This window comes from Macrobrachium nipponense, chromosome 25 (genome assembly GCF_015104395.2).
Source record: "Macrobrachium nipponense isolate FS-2020 chromosome 25, ASM1510439v2, whole genome shotgun sequence".
Lineage (NCBI taxonomy): Eukaryota > Metazoa > Arthropoda > Malacostraca > Decapoda > Palaemonidae > Macrobrachium > Macrobrachium nipponense.
In genome coordinates this window covers 10,914,836-10,934,337 of record NC_087214.1, presented here as the reverse complement: position 1 = coordinate 10,934,337, position 19,502 = coordinate 10,914,836, and the positions used below count along the sequence as shown (strand labels likewise).

The 19,502-nt window shown below is 35.0% G+C and overlaps 2 protein-coding genes across 2 annotated transcripts in view; both read right to left on the bottom strand.

Moving 5' to 3' along the window:
• Positions 1-4,595, bottom strand: part of LOC135198986 (CD109 antigen-like) — a 19,849-nt gene extending 15,254 nt beyond the window's left edge. The window contains exon 1 of the mRNA XM_064226902.1: positions 4,589-4,595. Within this exon, the coding sequence (XP_064082972.1) occupies positions 4,589-4,595 (7 nt within the window). The remainder of the gene's footprint in view (positions 1-4,588) is intronic.
• Positions 3,451-11,170, bottom strand: LOC135198985 (alpha-2-macroglobulin-like). Its single transcript, XM_064226901.1, has 6 exons — positions 11,165-11,170; positions 8,713-9,157; positions 7,437-7,621; positions 6,023-6,259; positions 5,250-5,405; positions 3,451-4,660 (listed from the first exon to the last, which is right to left on the bottom strand). Exons 1-6 carry the CDS (start codon positions 11,168-11,170, stop codon positions 4,625-4,627), a joined length of 1,065 nt encoding a protein of 354 aa, XP_064082971.1. The 3' UTR covers positions 3,451-4,624.
• Between the last annotated feature and the right edge of the window lie 8,332 nt (positions 11,171-19,502).

The window sequence follows — 19,502 nt, the reverse complement described above, 5'->3', positions numbered from 1 at the left end:
ATCACATCACTTCGCCTCTCTTTGTACCTGTTTGGTTCCTCGACAATTCACACGACGAAACTTTCTGTTACACATGTTGGTTATCTTTTCGCTGTCTTCTTCCTGTCTCCCTCTTACTCATTAGCATATATTTCTAAATCTAGGTCTACTCTGAGGGTCCTTCATTTTTTGCAACTTTCGATGCCAAAAGCTTTTTCTTGTTTAGATGTCTGGTGGGCTGGTTCCATATGAGTAGGTTTCGTCTACTAAATAATAATGTTAATGATAAGAAATTCAGTCTCGTGAAAACAAATTTTAAAAAATCCACAATTATATATTAAAATATATTTCTATGTAAAAATAAAAAGCAAAGACTTTTGAACCAGTGCAACGTTAAAATGTAAATGGAGATCGAGGTTGGCGCAACTGCCTGTTGAGTTTGGAGTTACTTAACGAACGAACCAGCACTTCGATGATGGGCTGTTCGAAAGTCTTTGTTTTATATTTTCAAATAGAAATATATTTTAATATAGAATTGTGGATTTTTTAACAATAATGATAATGCTGTATTCTGCTCTATTCTACTCTGTAATAGGAACTTCACAGGTTCAAACGAAGATACAAAGCATTACTACCCTAATAATATTCTCCTTGGATTTTAAAACATTTTCATCTATTTCCCTTTACTTTCTTTTGCCTCCTCCTAATGAACACATTATTCTTTGACCAATTGGTGCCTAGCCACGTAGAAAAAAAATCTAATCCTTCGGGTCAGCCCTTGGGAGAGCTGTTAATCAGCTCAGTGGTTTAGTAAATCTAAGATATACTTAACTTTTTTAACCATATATATATATATATATATATATATATATATATTATATATATATATATATATAGATATACAATATATGTACATAAATATTTATATACAGAATAAACAGGAATTTTTCACATATTATTTATAGCAGCAGTTGTCGGTTCAAAAGCCAGATGGTAAAATCAGCTTTGATTAAACAAAGACACACAATGAATCTTTCTTAAGGATCGTGGGAATCAGATATTGCAGATAAAATCTTCTTCCGACCAGCGATTAAGAAGATTAAAGAGAAATTGTCCACTGGGGTGACTTAACGGCAGACCTGAGGACCTCTTGGTATAAATACTGCTTTTTCTGTACCTTTTCTCATTCATCACATGCCTGAAGAGAGAGACAGCAGTCTCTGAAATATAGTATTTACTTCCTACATTTTGGCATTTTTATTGGCTCCTTGTATTAGATGGATTTCTGTTTTAACAGAATATATTTCACAGTCATATATAGGCTATATTTATATGTATATTATTATATATTGCTACTTTCAAAATGCATATTTCCCCTCTTTGAAATGTCATGTAGAATTGTGCAACATTTTTTCAGATAGCTTAGAGATAGGATGTTTTAAATGTGTGTTCAGATTTCGCATTACTAATTGTAAAAGAATATATATATATATATATATATATATATATATATATATATTATATATATATATATATATATATATATATATATATGACGTAGAATGTAAAAAGAGAGAGATTTTCCTTGTCCGTTCGAAACTACGAGTTGTTTCCCTATTATGTCAACACTTTGAGATTGGAGGGTCTGCGAGATCTGTTTGCTTTCCTAATTCTGTCAACGCGTTTGATAAGCGAGCTCAAATCTTCATTTATGTTTTGGGAAGCTGTCATTGTAAGTGATAGGGCTTTGCCTCCGTGTCGATCGAGTAGAGTACGTGTCTTTTTTTTAACAGAATCGTCTTGTACGTGTATGTCTTTGATCAAAGCCACGTGCGATTACACATTTTTTATGTGAAGTTGCGTAATATTTCGAAGCTTCTAGAAGCATTATTGTCTCAGAACGTTTTGTGTCATCTGCCCAGTCCAGCTTCCGTAAAGGAAGAAATTTCATTATATCTTAGAACCTTGAGGCATTAACATCTCCCTCTCTCTCGCTCTCTCTCTCTCTCTCCCTCGACATCATTGAGATTATATTAACGTAACGTAAATTGGTCACTCGTAACTTGTGATAATTTCATATTTGATATTTCTTAGAGTTTGTTTAGTGTTATTTAGTGTTTTTGTGGAATCTGAACAAACATTGTTTCATAACGGCGCCTGGTTTTTATGAAAGTGTGATGCAAGCTGCAGCAAGAAAGAAAGAAGTTGGTATACCAAGGTAAAGTGTGTTATATTTTTATTAGTTGCAACTAATAACTAATAACAGATAGGAACTGTGGTTAACTAATAACTAATAACGGATAGGAACTGTGGTTAACTAATAACTAATAACGGATAGGAACTTTGGTTAACTAATAACTGATAACAGATGGTTGTGAAGGTTTGGTAAAAACTGATGGTTACAATGTTTTGAGTGAAAAAGATTTACACTTTTACACATTGTGTATTTTTGTGTTTTGTGTTTGTTCCATTGTTTGTGCACTTGTTCATTTTCTTATTGAAGTGAGCCTTTTTATTTTATATTTTCATTTGCATTCACAATTTAATTGACTTAGTTATTTTCATCGTTTAATCATTACACATTTAATTAAATTTAACATTTGTGAATTAATTTGCATTTACTTAGAATTCTTTTCAAGTTTTATTATTGTTTAGCACTTGTGAATTAATTTCAAATTTTTAATTATTGCCTAACACTTTTGAATTTCGATTGAATAAATTTTCTTGAATTTTGTGATAAATTAATTTTGCTTTAATTTTACTTAATTTGATTCAAGAATTAATTAAACTTTACTTTGTTTTCAAGTAACAGTAATTTTCTCCCGATATGTGAATTTTACTTATAAATTTTGAATTTAATAAATAATTTTATATTTAAAATTTTTATAAGTATTTCATTTCTAACCAGTATATTTGCATTTGATTATATTGATGTTAGGTAGAAACATAGAGTGGTAATGGATCAGCTTTCCTTCAATTTACTTGAAGTGACTTAGAACCAGGGAAGTACTTAGACTTCTGAAATCAGGGAAATACTTAGACTTTTAAAGTTGTTGATGGAGTGATGCCCTTTGATTAATTTAATTACTTACAAGATTACCTCACACCTGTTTTGATGAACTTAGTCTGATTTTCTGCAATACTGGTAAGTTGTTAAGGGATCACTGTTGCCTTAAGAGTATTCAGTCGTTTAGTACATGTTATGAGGGTTCAGGCGTCTGGCTTTTGGTGAGGTAATAATTGATGAATGGTAACCAGATACTTGGCACTTCGTAACAATATATGTATATATAGATTAACTATCTCGTGTGGAAAGGTTGAAATTATATTAATTTATGTAGGTATTAAATAAAACTAGGAAAATTATTTCCTATGAAAATTATGTTTTGCATAATCTTTGACGAATTATTTTAAACACAAAATTCAGCCTAGTCAAATAAATTTTTACCAAGATATAACAGATGATCCCTTAGAAAATATAAAAAATAACTTCATATTCAACTAAAGATACAATAATGGATTATAAAACTACTGAAAGTGACATAACCATTTCGTAAGTTAGAATGCAAAGTGGATGATAGAATAATTAATAAGGTCTTAATTGATACTAAAGTTTGATACTTATTCAAGATCCATGATCTTGGAATCCTTTTCAAATAACAATTGTAATGGGTTGGTGGAGTTGCTTAGTTTATTACAACTTCAGAAGTGCAAGCGAAAATGCAAAGCATTACTACTCTAATACTATTCCTCTTGCATTTTAATGCATTTTTATTTATTTATCTATTGATTAAGTCATTTTCTTTTAATAGGTGGGATCTCTTCTTTCTGTGTTCCACTTTACTTTCTCTTACTTATTCTAAATGAACACCTTAATATTCTTTCGAAGCTTGAATTTCAATCAGTGGCCCCTTTGGTGGGCTTGTTAGATATGGAGAGGGTTCATCTAGTACTGAATAATAACAATGATAATAATAAAGAATAAAAGCACTCTGTAACTCCTCCACCATTAAAGCTAACCAAACAATCAAAATATTGTTTTATTATTGAACCAAACAAAAGAGTTTGATGATAAATCAGACGAGACAATGGAAGAAACTGATTCATTCAGAAACACCGATGTTGCAAATTAGTGGCGACCGTTTGAATATATGACATTCAAAGGTGAATGATGATAAAATCAGTTCGGAAGGTTGGTGAGAGGAGAAGACTGATAAATCTGAAAGAGGGGGCGGGGGTGGAGGGGGGTGGAAGGGAAGGAAAGAGAAAATGCGTGTGACTTAACCACTAGACGAAAGGCAAAAGTGTCATACCAGGTGCACAGAACAGTTTGATATTTCTGTCAAAGTCATTTTTTTTTAAACAAGCCGTTTTATTTTTCACATTTTCCTTGGAAATTGGCCATGAAACAAGGAAATGATCGCCAGGTTATTGATGTACCTTGGGAAATCAAATGAGGAAGGCTTCTAGTCCGATAAAATCAGAAATAATGACCAATAAAAACATTTAACATTTTTGTCAAAAATGCGCTGCATCTCTAAGACCGATAACTTTAATATATATATATCTTTTTTATTGTTTTTTCATATATTGTAGTGGAGTCATTTGCCATCCATCGTTTACCAAAAGGAGCCAATCACACACTTCACGCTGACTGACATGTGTCTTCAATTTCGAATGACTGAAACGAAAAAAGGGCGAAACAATTAAAACAAAACTCTGTTATTGTTGTTGTACAAAATAGCCTCTTAAAATGGGTGTTCATAAAGTCATTGCATATGGTTATATTTTCTAATTATTTATGGAGAGTGTTGTCCAAACAAGATTATGAAATTATATCTTTTCATATTCAAGGTCGATCAAAAGTGGCAGAGTGTCACAAAGAGAAATAACAATGACAATATGGTCAAGTAGGTCTAACATTAGTTATTCTGCTTACCTGAAGACATACCTGAGTTAGTGTTAATTGAGGTGTTTAACGAAAAAAGGGTGACACTGTTAAATGATTCTGCCATCTGTTTTTGTCGTTCTACAAGAGGGGATCTTCAACTTAACTGTTTATGAATTTATTCCTTATATTTATATATATTTTTTTTAGTGATTTTGAAGGTGAATTTTTTTCAAAAAACGATTATGAAACTATGTCCTGTATATTCAAAAGCGATCAAAATGGTCAGAAGATCGTGCCGCAAAGTAAAATATTAGTAATAGTCTGGTCCAATAGCAATTATCATCAGATATTCCCTCTATCAAAGCTATGCAGTACCTACCTGAGTCAGCGTGAATTCAGGTGTGTAATAATCGTAGAGGGTGACGGTACCGGGCAGAAGGCCTTCGACTTCGAAGCCCTTCAGGACGTGGAAGGAGATACAAACTTCGGAGCTACCGACCGATTCCAGGTAAAGGAAGACATTCTCATCTCTCTCCTACGGAAAGCAAACGATGCAGGTTAGTATGAAGCCGATAAAATAAACATTCTGAAATGACTTATAAAACGTGAATCTGGACTGGCGTCCTTTTGTCATTTCTGGTAATATTCTTGATGTATCCTCAGTGCTAAAGATTTCTTATATCTCCTTCAAGAGTATATGCATTTGCAGTGAGCAGCTTTATATAAAAAAGATCTCATTAAGGCTGACTGTAGATTAGCCAAAGTAATCCATATTTATTTCAAAATAAAATTCACATTAGGCATAGAAATGGCGAGTCTTTCAAGGAAATAGTTTTATGATTAACAAAAGTTAGGTATATCTTAGTTTGACCAGACTACTGAGCTGATTAACAGCTCTCCTAAGGCTGGCCCGAAGGATTGGAGTTTATTTACGTGGCCAGGGACCAATTGGTTACTTAACAACGGGACCTATACAGCTTATTGTGGGATCCGAACCACATTATATCAAGAAATGGGTTTAAAATGACCAGAAATACATTCCTCCGATTCCACGCGCTGGCAACAGCTGGGAGCGAACTCGGGCTGCTAGATCGGTAGGCGAGTAAGCAACCGACTCGTCCAGTGAGGAACTATGGTTACCAAAACAATTACCTCGTAACGCTTGATGACTTGCTGAGCGACGAGACCTCTCAAGTCTTCCTCATCTGCCGAGTATCCTGTTTGGAGGTCGACCTCCATAACAGCCATGTTGGATACGGAGTCCTCATTGGTGTAAGAAGCACAAATTTGCAGGAAACTGTTAGAAGAGCAGCTTTCTCGGACTGTCTTGACAGACACTGCAAAAGCAGAGCTCTCTGGCTCTTCTTTGACGTTGTACTGGTGGATAATCTGAAGATTCAAGTGTCTTAGATTAGCATGAGAATAAACAAGTCGAAAATGCGTCAAAGCCATCGCGTTGTCTATACAGCGTATAATCAAGGCCATCGATAATGGATCCATTTTTCGGTTGTCTAGGTGTAATACTGCATGAGCCGCATCCCTTGAAGCTCTCAGCCGGCCGTGGTGGCCTGTCCTATATCGTTGCCAGAAGCACGATTATGGCTAACTTTAACCTTAAATAAGGTAAAAACTACTGAGGCTAGAGGGCTGCAATTTGGTATGTTTGATGAATGGTAGGTAGATAATCAACATGCCAATTTGCAGCCCTGTAGCCTCAGTCGTTTTTAAGATTTGAGGACGGGCAGACAAAGCAATTCTGTACAATCAAACCCAATAACTGAAACAACAGTTTTTCCACAACGTTTTATAAATGACTGATCTGAGATTACAAATTAGTGTTGTAACTATTAGCGTGAATTAATATTCCCCAAATATATTAGTAGTATTTAAAAACAACATTAAAGGTTTTTTGTTTAAATGTACGTTTTACCAGTTGCCGGAGAGATGTGATGTCATCCGAATATAGTGTTTGGTTTAAAAAATCTCTCTCTCTCTCTCTCTCTCTCTCTCTCTCTCTCTCTCTCTCTATATATATATATATATATATATATATATATATATATATATATATATATATATATATATTTATATATATGAGAGTCTGATCACATCACCGTGATTCATATAGACGAATTAAGCTACAAATGCCCTTTAATATCTTATTCGCTCTACTCAGAATTTATATTTTCATATATGTTAACTGAAGGGGAATTTTTATCAACTAAAAATGAAAATATATTAATTCTGAGGTAGAGCGAATTAGATATTAAAGGATATATGTAGCTTAATGCGCATATATATATATATATATATATATATATATATATATATATATATATATATATATATATATATATATATATAATATAAATGAAGACATAGTCACGAAGGAAAGAGACAATAGAGTGCTGCTAGGCCTTTCCACTTCCTGTCCTTTTCTTAGCAGATTGAAGAAATATAGATATATGCATATATATAAGTATTATGCATTAATATTATATATATGTATGTGTGCATGTGTCTGGTTTGTGTTTGTGTTTGTGTATGAGTCGACCTCAACACATACCGTGACGAGAGCGCATCCACTCCCAGACGGTGTCACAGTAACTTCAAAAGGTGGATCGTCCGTGACGTAGCTGGTCTGCAGGAGAAGACGGTTCTCTGAATTTATCTCAATGTCAAACGGCTGACTTCCAGCAGTGACTGATATGAAGAGGTCTGTTTCTGTCGGCGGGAAGGCTTCACTGAAGGCTGCCAAGGACTGTCAATAATCAAATTGTCAGTTGGAACTTCTGAAGTTCTTGAGAAAATGGAATGCACCGCTACCCTAATACTATTCTTCTTGGATTTTAATACATTTTTATTAGTTTATCTATTCTTTTTATTTTTTTAATAAGTGGGATCTCTTCTGTGTGCATTTTCCTTCAATTCTTGTTACTTATTCCTAATGAGCACCTTAATATTCTTTGGAAGCTTGAATTTCAAGTCAGCGGCCCCTTTGGTGGGCTTGTTCCATATGAATAGGTTTCATCTGCTTAATAATAATCTAACTAATAATAATAATACTAATAATAATAATAACAATAATATATAACATAATATTATAATGACTATTAATAATATTAATACTATTAATATTATCAATATTATCAATTATTATTAATAATAATAATTAGTGTCCGCTTTATGAAAAACAGGAATTTTTTTCTAATCACTTGGGAGTTCCGTGCAGTACTGACTTTTAATATCTGTGAATCTCAAATCACTTTCATAAAAAAATAACGTGGTAATGTGAAGAGAATCCATATAAGGTAAAATTTTTGAGAATGAACTAACATAATAGAAGAATTTCGTTCCACATACTGTAAACATTCTATGCAGATAGCTTTCAAATATGAATGAATAAACTCTTTTAGATGATTTGTAAGTTTTCAGAGGCAAACTAACGGAGGGGTGAAAATGGAATAAAGACGTCACCTGATTACCGATTTCATATATCGAGAAAGCACAAATGAAATCGATGATGGTTGCATGATTTTTACGGTGATTTCTACTTATAAAAACAACTCTGCTATTTTGTCTTGATGTCATGGTATCAAGAAATATTCTTTATATTATGATAATCGCCATTTCATAGCGCGTTAACAAGTGATGATGGATCTCGTACTAATCAAACGAAAACACCTCAGTCCTTCCATCTCTTTCTTGAGAAGGGAGTTGATGAGGCAGAAGCGCAGGATAGATATAGATGGAAACGGCTCATCCGAAACGGCGACCCCATTTGGAAATGGGAACCAGCTAGGAAGAAGAAGAAGAAGAAATGAAAACATCACCACACTCACTCGACCATTCATCACTGCCCCACTGACCAAGAGAACTAATCTGCGTCGAGACGAAGCCTCCCTGTCCATTGTGGTAAGTTGATATAAGCTTGGCAATATCGGACTCCCAGGTAGTGTAGGATCCTGGATTTTCACTCAGCATGGCCAGAAGGAGGTAGGCTGCTGCTTCAACTGTCAGCGCTTGAGACAAACCTGGACTTCCTGATGTCAAACTGTTGTACACATCTGAAATGAGCGTAACAGCAGCGCTGCTGTCGCCTGCCAAGGAGAGAGCGTATGCCGTCAGGGCCTTGATATAGGTGTGTTCTCGTGGGTGGCTGTGGTGATGCAAGTGACGGCATTTGCTATAACCTGCGCGGTCCACTGTTAGATTCCCTTCCAGAAGAGATATGAGGACGTAGGCTGTGAGAGGCGCGAGCGACGCTTCTGAACCATCGACGCCGCCCTGAAATGATATGTGCTGGCATCAATATTTTCACCTACAATGCATTCAGTTATGGAACATAAGCAAGACCTAGAACCTTAAGGTGATCCAGCGCTAATTAAGGCAAAATACTAGGATGATATAGAATAGTATAAACGGTCTGAAGGTCATAATCACTGTTATTATTATTTTCATTTATTTTTTTTTTTTTTTTTTTTTTATTTTTTTTTTTTTTTTTTATGTATCACAGTCCTCCAATTCGACTGGGTGGTATTTTATAGTGTTTTTGGGGGTGTTTCAAGGTTTCATCCTGCTCCTTAGGAGTCCATACCTTTTCTTACTATGTGCGCCGTTTCTGGGATCTCACTCTTCTGCATGAGTCCTGGAGCTACTTCAGCCTCTAGTTTTTCCAGATTCCTTTTCAGGGATCATGGGATCGTGCCTTATTATTATTATATTATTATTATTATTATTATTATTATTATTATTATTATTGAAAAAGAAACCCACAAAATCACTTTGTAACTTGTTTACTTCTAAGTATTTACATTTAGTTTTACTACACACTCGAGTACTTTCAGGCCCTGTCTGTGTCTTCTGGGACTTCTCGTTGAGCTGTCATTTATGTGATGGCTGTTCTGGTTTCCTTGAGAGTTGCCAATCCCCTCTTGTCGCTCTGATATCCTGAGCTGATGGTCAATGGGATTAATCCTTGAGGTAAGGGTGTGGTCACCAAAAGTCTGTTGGGCAGGAAACCTAATCTCCAGGTCAGCAGGGTCAATCTTAGCTTCTTTTAATATCAAAGCTCGGCTCATGGGATCTTCTGAGGTAAAACCTTTGTTTCCTTCTATTACTTTAATCTCTCGGATGAGTGCACCTTCTACTACCCTCCTGTAACTAATTTTGTTGCTTTTTTTATATAAGCCTACTGTTTTTGAAATCCATCCTATGGTCATTTTCCCAACAATGTCTAGCTATAGCACTCCCCTGAGAGTTAAGTTGTACTGCCCTTCTATGTTCTTGGACTCTCGTCCTTATTCCCCTTCCTGATTCCCCCACATATCTGTCTCCACAATTGTTGCAATTGATTATGTATACCCCCGCTACATCATTTGTATTACTGTCTTCTCCTTCCAATCTATTTTTACATACTTTGTTTTTTACGGTATTATCAAAGGTATATACAAATTTATATTTACTTTCTTTCATTTTTGAAGTGATTTGTTTCATTTTAGGCATAAAAGGGAGGGCAACTATTTTCTTGTTTTCTTTATTCCATGTACTCTCTACATTTGCTCTGTAAAAAAATCCAGTTCACTTTAGAGAAAAGTAACAATAATAAACTGCCCTTTTTAGACATACTCATAGAAAGAAAAGAAACAGAATATAAATTCAGCACATATAGAAAGCCCACACATACAAACTCATATTCATTTCTTCTCTGGTGATTAGCAATTTTTTTCTCGATATAATATAGTTCAGATCCCACAATAAGCTGTAGGTCCCGTTGCTAGGTCACCAATAGGTTCCTAGGCGCGTGAAAATATATAATCCTTCGGGCCAGCCCTAGTAGGAGAGCTATTAATCAGCTCAGTGGTCTGGTTAAACTTAAGAGAACAGGTTAGACTTAATATTAATTCAATTTTTCTATCAATTACATTTGATATATTTTTTAAAACTAGATTTCATATTTATTATAAAAATTTAATCTTTGGTCAATTAAATTTAATATATTTTTTAAAAACTAGATTTCGTATATATTATAAATTTATGTGTGTATGTATATTTGTATAGGTATACATATATATGGCTATATATTTTTTTTCTCCCGAAATTTTTCGGGCCAACCCTGTAGGAGTCAAGGCTGACACATTGGGCTGGTTAATATCCTTTCTTCAATAATAATAATAATAGCAGCAAGAACAGGGAAGATAGTAGAAGGCTGTGATATAGAAAGTCTGAAGAAGGACACAAATGATCCACAATGCTTTGACAGAAACGCCCAGCAAACGGCTGTACCAGACTTACCTGCATATCGGAGCGAATCACAAAGCCGACTGATTGGAAGCAGCCGTCCTCACTTAGAAGCGACAGTAGCCAAGTTTTGGATGAAAGGAGGAGATCTTCATCTACCTGGATGAAGGTATTTGATTATTATTATTATTATTATTATTATTATTATTATTATTATTATATTATTATTATTATTATTATTATTATTATTCTTTGAGGTCCACAATAAACTGCTGATAGCATTCGACTGACGTTTTATGAAAATTTTACTGCTGCTACCATCTGTATATTATTGTGGACCTCTAAGAACATTACTTGTGCCTTCGTAACTGAGATTTCTACCCATTATTATTATTATTATTATTATTATTATTATTATTATTATTATTATTATTATTATTATTATTATTATTATTATTATTATTTATACTGGAAACAGACTTTTCAAACATGTTTTATTAAAAATAATGGCAGAATTCACAGAATTGATTTTATACAAAATTCTTTCAATTGAAAGAATTTTGTATAAAATCAATTATGTGAATTCTGCCATTATTTTTAATAACAAAAAATTATTTTTATTATTATTATCATTAAATACATTACAGTAGATGAAAGCTATTCATGTGAAGCAAGCCCTCCCCCACAGGGGGGGCCACTGACTTGAAGTTCAAGCTTCCAAAAAATATTGAAGGTGTTCATTAGGAAGAAGTAAGAAGTAGTAAAGGGAATAACATAAAAAAGAGAGGAAAAATTCATAGATGGGTAAATACTAGAAAAATTACTGTCTAGTGATTTGTATCTACAAAGCTTTCAGCAGAACTTGGCAACCATCAAAATGTCTCATTATGGCATATATATATATATATATATATATTATATATATATATATATATATATATATATATATATATATATATTATATATATATGTATATATATATAGATATATATATATATATATATATATATATATATATATGTATATACATGGACATAACTGACGACTGTCATATTTTGTAACTTGTGACTTCAAAAATGGAAAATAAACATATGAAACCTTTTGTCTTTGTTACAATAATACTCTTGAATAGTCTGTTGTAACGTTGAAACAAAATACTGTCAGCGGGTACATTAATACCATCGTATGTATTCTACTGAGAGAGAGAGAGAGAGAGAGAGAGAGAGAGAGAGAGAGGTTATGTGTATGTATGTATGTATATCATATAGTATGCAAAGAGGATTCATGAGTTTCTGTACTTACAGTAATGTAACTTTCGGCTTGACTGAAGGACTTCAGCACGAATGCTGTGAGCCAAGTGGATCCTGAGTCGTCCGAATTACGAAATGCGCTGAAAGATCCGTCAGTGTGCTGGTAGAGTAGCTCTTGCTGGAAGCCTGTAGGACGGAAATTGTATATTAATATACACACACACACACACACACACACACATACACACACACACACACACACACATATATATATATATATATATATATATATATATATATATATATATATATATATATTCAGTGAACCCCAAGCATTCGCAGACTCACGTATTTGCAAACTTCTCTCTGATATGTATATCCCCATTATTCGCTGAAGACTCACCTATTTGTGGTGTTTTCTATGAGAAATATCCACAAATTCTATTTTTTTATCAATTTCATCATAAAGCACACTTCTTGAGTTTTAATTAACAAAAATAGGCAGTTTTAAGCATTTTTTTTTACAGGGGTTTCAAACTATTCACGGGTTCTAGGTATTCATGGGGGGTCTGGTATCTATCCCCCACGAATACAGGGGAACACTGTATATTGTATATATAATAATATATATATATATATATATATATATATATAGATATATATATATATATATAATACTATATATAGATATATACATCCATAAATATATATATTAGATCATATATATATATATATATATATATATATACTATATATATATATATATATATATATATATATATATAATTTATATATATTATATTATATATTATATATATATACAGATATATATATATACATATATATATATATATATATGTATATATATATATATATATATATATATATATATATATATATATATATATATATATATATATATATATATTATATATAGGATAATGATGTTCTGTTACAACAGAATTCCATCTAATGAAAGAAGCCCATAAAAACACCAAAATATAGAGAGAGAATGTACTATTTTTTTTCAGAGACTGCTGTCTCTTTCTTCAGGTATATGAATGAGAAAAGTTTACTGGAAAGGTGGTATTTATACCAAGAGATCCATCCACAGGTAAGCCAATTTAGGTCACCCCCACTGATAATCTTCTTTTAATCTTCTTAAGCGTTGGTTGAATGAAAACCTTGTCGATCACATCTGAATCCCATACTCCTTTTGAGATGTTCATTACCTGCCTCTCTTTTATTGAGGCTGATTCCATCATTTGATTCTTGTACCGGCAGTTGCTGCTATAAATTATACGTGACAAATTCCAGTTTATTCTATGGTTATGTTCATTTATATGGTTGAAAATAGCTGAGTTCTGTTGTCCATACCTAACTGACCGTTGTGTTGTATTAATCTCTGGGGAAGTGACACAAACACTTACGAAAAACTGACGAAAAAGTAAGATTAATTGGCTAAGACAAAAAGAGTATTGAACTATTAGAGAAATTTAAAGTAATTAATCCTAAACTCCCCTACTTTTATGGCCTTCTCAAAACTCACAAAAACAATCTTCCATTTAGACCCATCGTTTCATGTGCCGGAGTTTTCAATTACAAAATTTCTAAATGGTTAGCTGGCCTCCTTTCCCCTTTTTCAGGCACTTTTTCTCCCAGTCACATTAAACATTCGGAAGATTTTTGTCACAAATTCAGAGAAACTCATATACCACTTCACAACATAAAACTTTTAGGCCTTGACGTAGATTCCCTATTTACAAAAGTACCAATACAGGATGTTCTTCAGTTTTTGAGGGAAAAATTATCCCCCTTTTCAGATCATTTCCCATTGGCGCTTGACAAAATAACAAAGTTAGTTGAATTATGTGCATCTAATAACGTATTTTCATTCGGGGAATCATTCTATAAGCAAAAATTCGGGTGTAGTTTGGGTAGTCCTTTAAGTCCTGTTTTAGCCAATCAGTACATGGAATACTTTGAAACTACAGTAATAAAGGCAATAAAACCCAAAAACATGCTGTGGATGAGATATGTAGATAATATTCTAACATTTTGGGATAATAGGTGGGGCAATTTTAAAGAATTCCTTTCAAAATTAAACGCATTAGTGCCCAGCATCAAATTTAAAGTTGAATGGGAAACAGACAACAAAATTCCTATTCTTGATGTTTTAATAATCAGAGACACGACAGAATACAAATTTACCATATACAGAAAACCAACATTCTCACTTTCATACATTCACTACTTTAGCTATCACGACATTGCTATCAAGATAGGTGTAGCCAGCTACCTATTCTTAAGAGCCTTACGAATTTGTTCTCCAGATTTCCTGGAAAAAGAATTTGAACTAATTTGTAAGCAACTTTCGTCTTTAAAGTATCCTGACCATATAATTGAGAAAGCAATTCACAAAGCAAACGTAATTTTCTACCGACCCCCTCAAAACAAAACCAAAGAAACACCCAACAATAGAATAAAAATTCCTCACTTGGACAGGATTAAAACAGTGACTTAGACCCTCGGAAAATCTAACCCTTTTGCATTTACTTACCCAACACCTTACCCAGATCCCTGATTAACGTCTAACAAAAGACATTCCCCAAGGAAACAGGGGTTTATGAAATCCCATGCCAGGACTGTGACCAATCTTACATCGGATTTACAGGAAAATCACTTTCCCAGAGATTAATACAACACAAACTGTCAGTTAGTTATGGACAACAGAACTCAGCTATTTTCAACCATATAAATGAACATAACCATAGAATAAACTGGAATTTGTCATGTATAATTTATAGCAGCAATTGCTGGTACAAGAGTCAAATGATGGAATCAGCCTTAATAAAAGAGATGCAGGTAATGAAATTGCAAAAGGAGCATGGGATTCAGATGTGATCGACAAGGTTTTCATTCAACCAACGCTTAAGAAGATTAAAAGAAGATTATCAGTGGGGGTGACCTAAATTGGCTTACCTGTGGATGGATCTCTTGGTATAAATACCACCTTTCCAGTAAACCTTTTCTCATTCATATACCTGAAGAGAGAGACAGCAGTCTCTGAAAAAAAATAGTACTTTTCTCTCTATATTTTGGTGTTTTTATGGGCTTCTTTCATTAGATGGAATTCTGTTGTAACAGAACATTTTACCAGTCATATATATATATATATATATATATATATATATATATATATATATATATATATATGAAGATAAAAGGCCCATAAAACACTATTTGAACATTGCAACCATATATTTTGAGCACTTCTTTCTGTGCCCCTGATCACTGGTAAAATGTGGACAGATGATGTCTTACAAGAGTATATATACACAGCACATGTAGGTGTGGCAGTATGTCTCTGTCGGTATACAGGTGACTGTTGACCCAGGAAGGATGGAAATTAAGCTATTCCCTGGTGTAGTTTTTTTTTTTTTTTTTTTTGTCCCATTGATTTCTGTCTAGTGATACTTCCGGTGGTTGTATTTCCTGGAACACTTACTGAAGAAGAAGCCTAAAGATTAACTCATCAGAGTCATCTGATTTTCAATGTCCTCCTGGAAGGTTCATGTCTTTGATTTAAGTATATACGTTCCTGAGCGAACTTCGATGGATTTGGGATACTGAAAAATGAAAGGAATATACTTCAGAGGTCCTACTCACAACAGACAAACAGATTTTAACGATAAAATAAAACTTCTGTACGATGAAGACACCCAAAAAGCTACAGAACACCTCAGGTCTATTATTCCTTACATTTTCCATTATCCCAAATCCATCGGTAGTTCGCTCATTAACGTATGTACCTAAATCAAAGAGAAGAAGCGGGAGTTTACAATTGCATGCAGCAATTGCAATGAGATTTACATTGGGGAGACAGGCAGATCCACCTCGCAAAGAGTAACAGAGCACAAAAGATCAGTGCGATATGCGTCACAGAGCTTGGGGATTTTCATACATATTAGGGGTAAAGGTCATAGTATCTATGAACTGGAGTGTGGCAGAGGTGTATTTCAAAAAGTAGCTGTCCCTACAGATGGGAGTTAACAAGGCCAAAAAGCACCAGGGAATATTTGATTCCCATCCTACCTGGGTCAATGGTCACCTGCATACCAACAGAGACTTACTGGCATTTACACCATGCTTGTATGTATTCACTTGTAAGACATCATCTGTCCATATTTTACCAGTGATCAGGGGCACAGAAGGAAGTGCTCAAAATATATGGCTGCAACATTCAAATAGTGTTTTATGGGCATTTTATCGTTATATTATACTGTTGTATTACAGTAAAAGACATTTCATATATATATATATATATATATATATATATATATATTATAATATATATTATTTGATAGATGAACCCTATTCACATGGACCAAGCACAATTGACTTGAAACTCAAGCTCCCAAAGATAGTTGGTTTGTTTCAACTCCCACCGCAGACGAATACTGCAGCAGTAACTGATCACGAAACAGAGCCAGTGATTTTGCATTGCCCTGTGGATACGTGAACCCATGACTTCTGAGTGGCATACCGTAACACAAACCACTATACCAGCCATACCAGGGTATATGGTACCAGTGTTGCAGAGAATCAAGTTTCATAATCTGCTGGAGACTGGAGTTGTCACTTTGCCTGATACCAAATGTCTTCTTCGCTTGCACTATTTAGCTGGGATCACGCCTTATAGCTGGTAATGCTGCTCACGCTAATGCAGGGTGTAAAATATGCGGGAATGCTACATTAATTGCCATACACCACATGCAATTTCACAGACTGCTGAAATATAAATGATGTTCTTAAATCTAACCATTACCAGACATACCCTCACTAACAAAAGGAGTTGCTTACCTGTTTTCATATAGTTCAGAAGCTGATCCTTGACGCTGGGAGTGAGCTGACCTGACGATACCAGGTATTGCATCACGTGTATGTTTGGGGCAAAGTTCAACATATTTTGTTCACCACAGCCATAAGGCATTCGGATTAGGTTTCCCAGGTTCTAAAAAAAAAAAAGTGCAAATGAATCACCACAGGAAGTGCTGATGGGTTAAGTGACAGGAATGGCATTGTCAAAGTTTTGAGATGTGATATTTATAGTAACAATGACTATACTGACTCCAGCAACTAGGAGGAATTCATACCTCAAGGGTCGGTCCTAAGAGGTCAGCGGAAGCAGAGATGGAAATTTTATCTGAGCCGTTGACTGATCCTGGGTAACTCTCGACGGGCCATGTAAAGGAGCTTTCATCTGTCCAAACAAATAAAAACATACTTCAAGTGACCATCTTATACAGTGTTGAACTTATATATGTCACACATTACTAACAACAGAGTAATGTATGTGTATAGGCAAATGAAAGTTCTCATTACTTCTCTTTACATTCTTGTTGTAGTACATATTATTTTCCGCAATGAAATCTTCCAGAAGTTCATCACTTACTGCCACACAAGTAATGCCCATGTGTTGATGCCTTAGTTATTCCTTCGAATTTCACTTTCAAAGGGCGAATGACGGTGTCGCTGAAAGAAGACAGATGTTAGTATATTAATACTGACATATATGTAAAACATTTCACTTACCTGCCCATAAAGTTTAGAAATATTCAGTCTTTAAGTAAAACGTATCTATTTTGTTTTCAATGTATCCCTTGAAGACAGAACATCATCTAACACAGTTTGAGCCAAACTCGGCAAAATGAGACGGGAAGCCCAAATTCCTCTTCCATTTTATGTACCTCCTTGCTATGTCAACTGTCCCGCCACAACTTCCGTCGGCAGTGTCTATGGAGGCACTGATGGAGAGGTTGACGTCCCCGGCTTCCAGAGGCACCACCAGGAACTTCATCACTTCCTTTCCGCTGCCAGAGACACAGGTCTTCGTCGAATATGTCGGAGACGTGAGTTCAGCACTTGGCAGCAACTCAACGGTCACCTGTTGGGTAAGGAAATCCTTTTCCTTTTATATGTTAGCGTGGACTCTGTAACGAGTGTTGGTTTATATTTGCAGGGCCCAAGCATGGGTGATAGAATAATCACACATGTTTTTTTAAAAACAACAAGGAAACTAGCAGCTATAGGTCATTGAAAAGAAGAGCGAACACTAAGATCTCCCTGGGAGAAATGCAAGTCTTTTCTCAGGATCCATCACTTACAGGCAGATTTTCGGCCAGGTAATTGAAGACGGAGACCAGGACGGGGACCTTCTCGTTCCTGCGGGCCGTGGCTGGGTGACTGAGGTCCAGGAAGAAGGGCACGAAGGAGGTGATGGAGGACTTGGGGCTTAGTCCGATGCCCAACTCTGGATGGAGACAGACGGCCTCGCCCACCCACGTCGTCACCGTGTCCGGGAGTTCGACCTCTTTCGCCGTCTCGCCGCTCTCGCTGTGAACAGGGTCGGAAGGCGTTCGCAGTGCTGCAGTATAATGCTTATTCTAGTTGAGCAAATATTACACAAATACAGAAGCCTTTAAGGATGGGTAAAAGACTTCCGTAATAGCAAAGAGATAAATGAATAATGGTTTGCCCTTATGTTTAATGGAAAAAAATATAATATAGATTTGAGGCCAAAGGTCGAGAGCTGGGACCTATGAGGTCACATAGAGCTGAAACTGAACTTTTCAGTAAAAATGTTTGAATTGTGTAACAGTAGGAAAACATCGCAGTTGCAATATGAATCAATTGTTAGGTGAAGGTGGAAAGCAAGATGGAAGAAAGAGAATATGAACGGAGGTACAGTAAAAAAAATGAAAGGGGGTTGCGACTGGGAGCTTCAGAAGGGACGATACAAAGAACTTTAAGTAATGACTACAGTGCACCACGTGAGGTATTTTGTAAAAGTAGGATATTGACTGAATTCAAACCTACCCGATAACAATGATTTCCCACAGCCACGTTTCGGGCAAGTAGGTCCTCTCCAGTTCCACTTTTCCCGGACTTTCGGCTAATACGCCTCCACCCATAAAGTCACTGCTAGTTCCACCACCTCCACCTCCACCTCCACCCACATATTCATTCTCAGCGTCTAAAAATAAGAAGGACTTTTGAAATTTCCATCGGGAGATGCTGTGGGAGCTCCCGCTGGAGCTGTCGGGGCTAGTTCTAATACGCCTCCACCTCCACCTCCACCC

Excerpts from the sequence above, each read along its gene's own strand:
- LOC135198985 (XM_064226901.1), bottom strand. Across the intron at positions 7,622-8,712 it reads GGGCAGTGATGAATGGTCGA|CCTTCAGTGAAGCCTTCCCG; the intron begins GTGAGTGTGGTG and ends AGTCCTTGGCAG. Across the intron at positions 4,661-5,249 it reads CTGAATTCACGCTGACTCAG|TCATTCGAAATTGAAGACAC; the intron begins GTAGGTACTGCA and ends TTTTCGTTTCAG.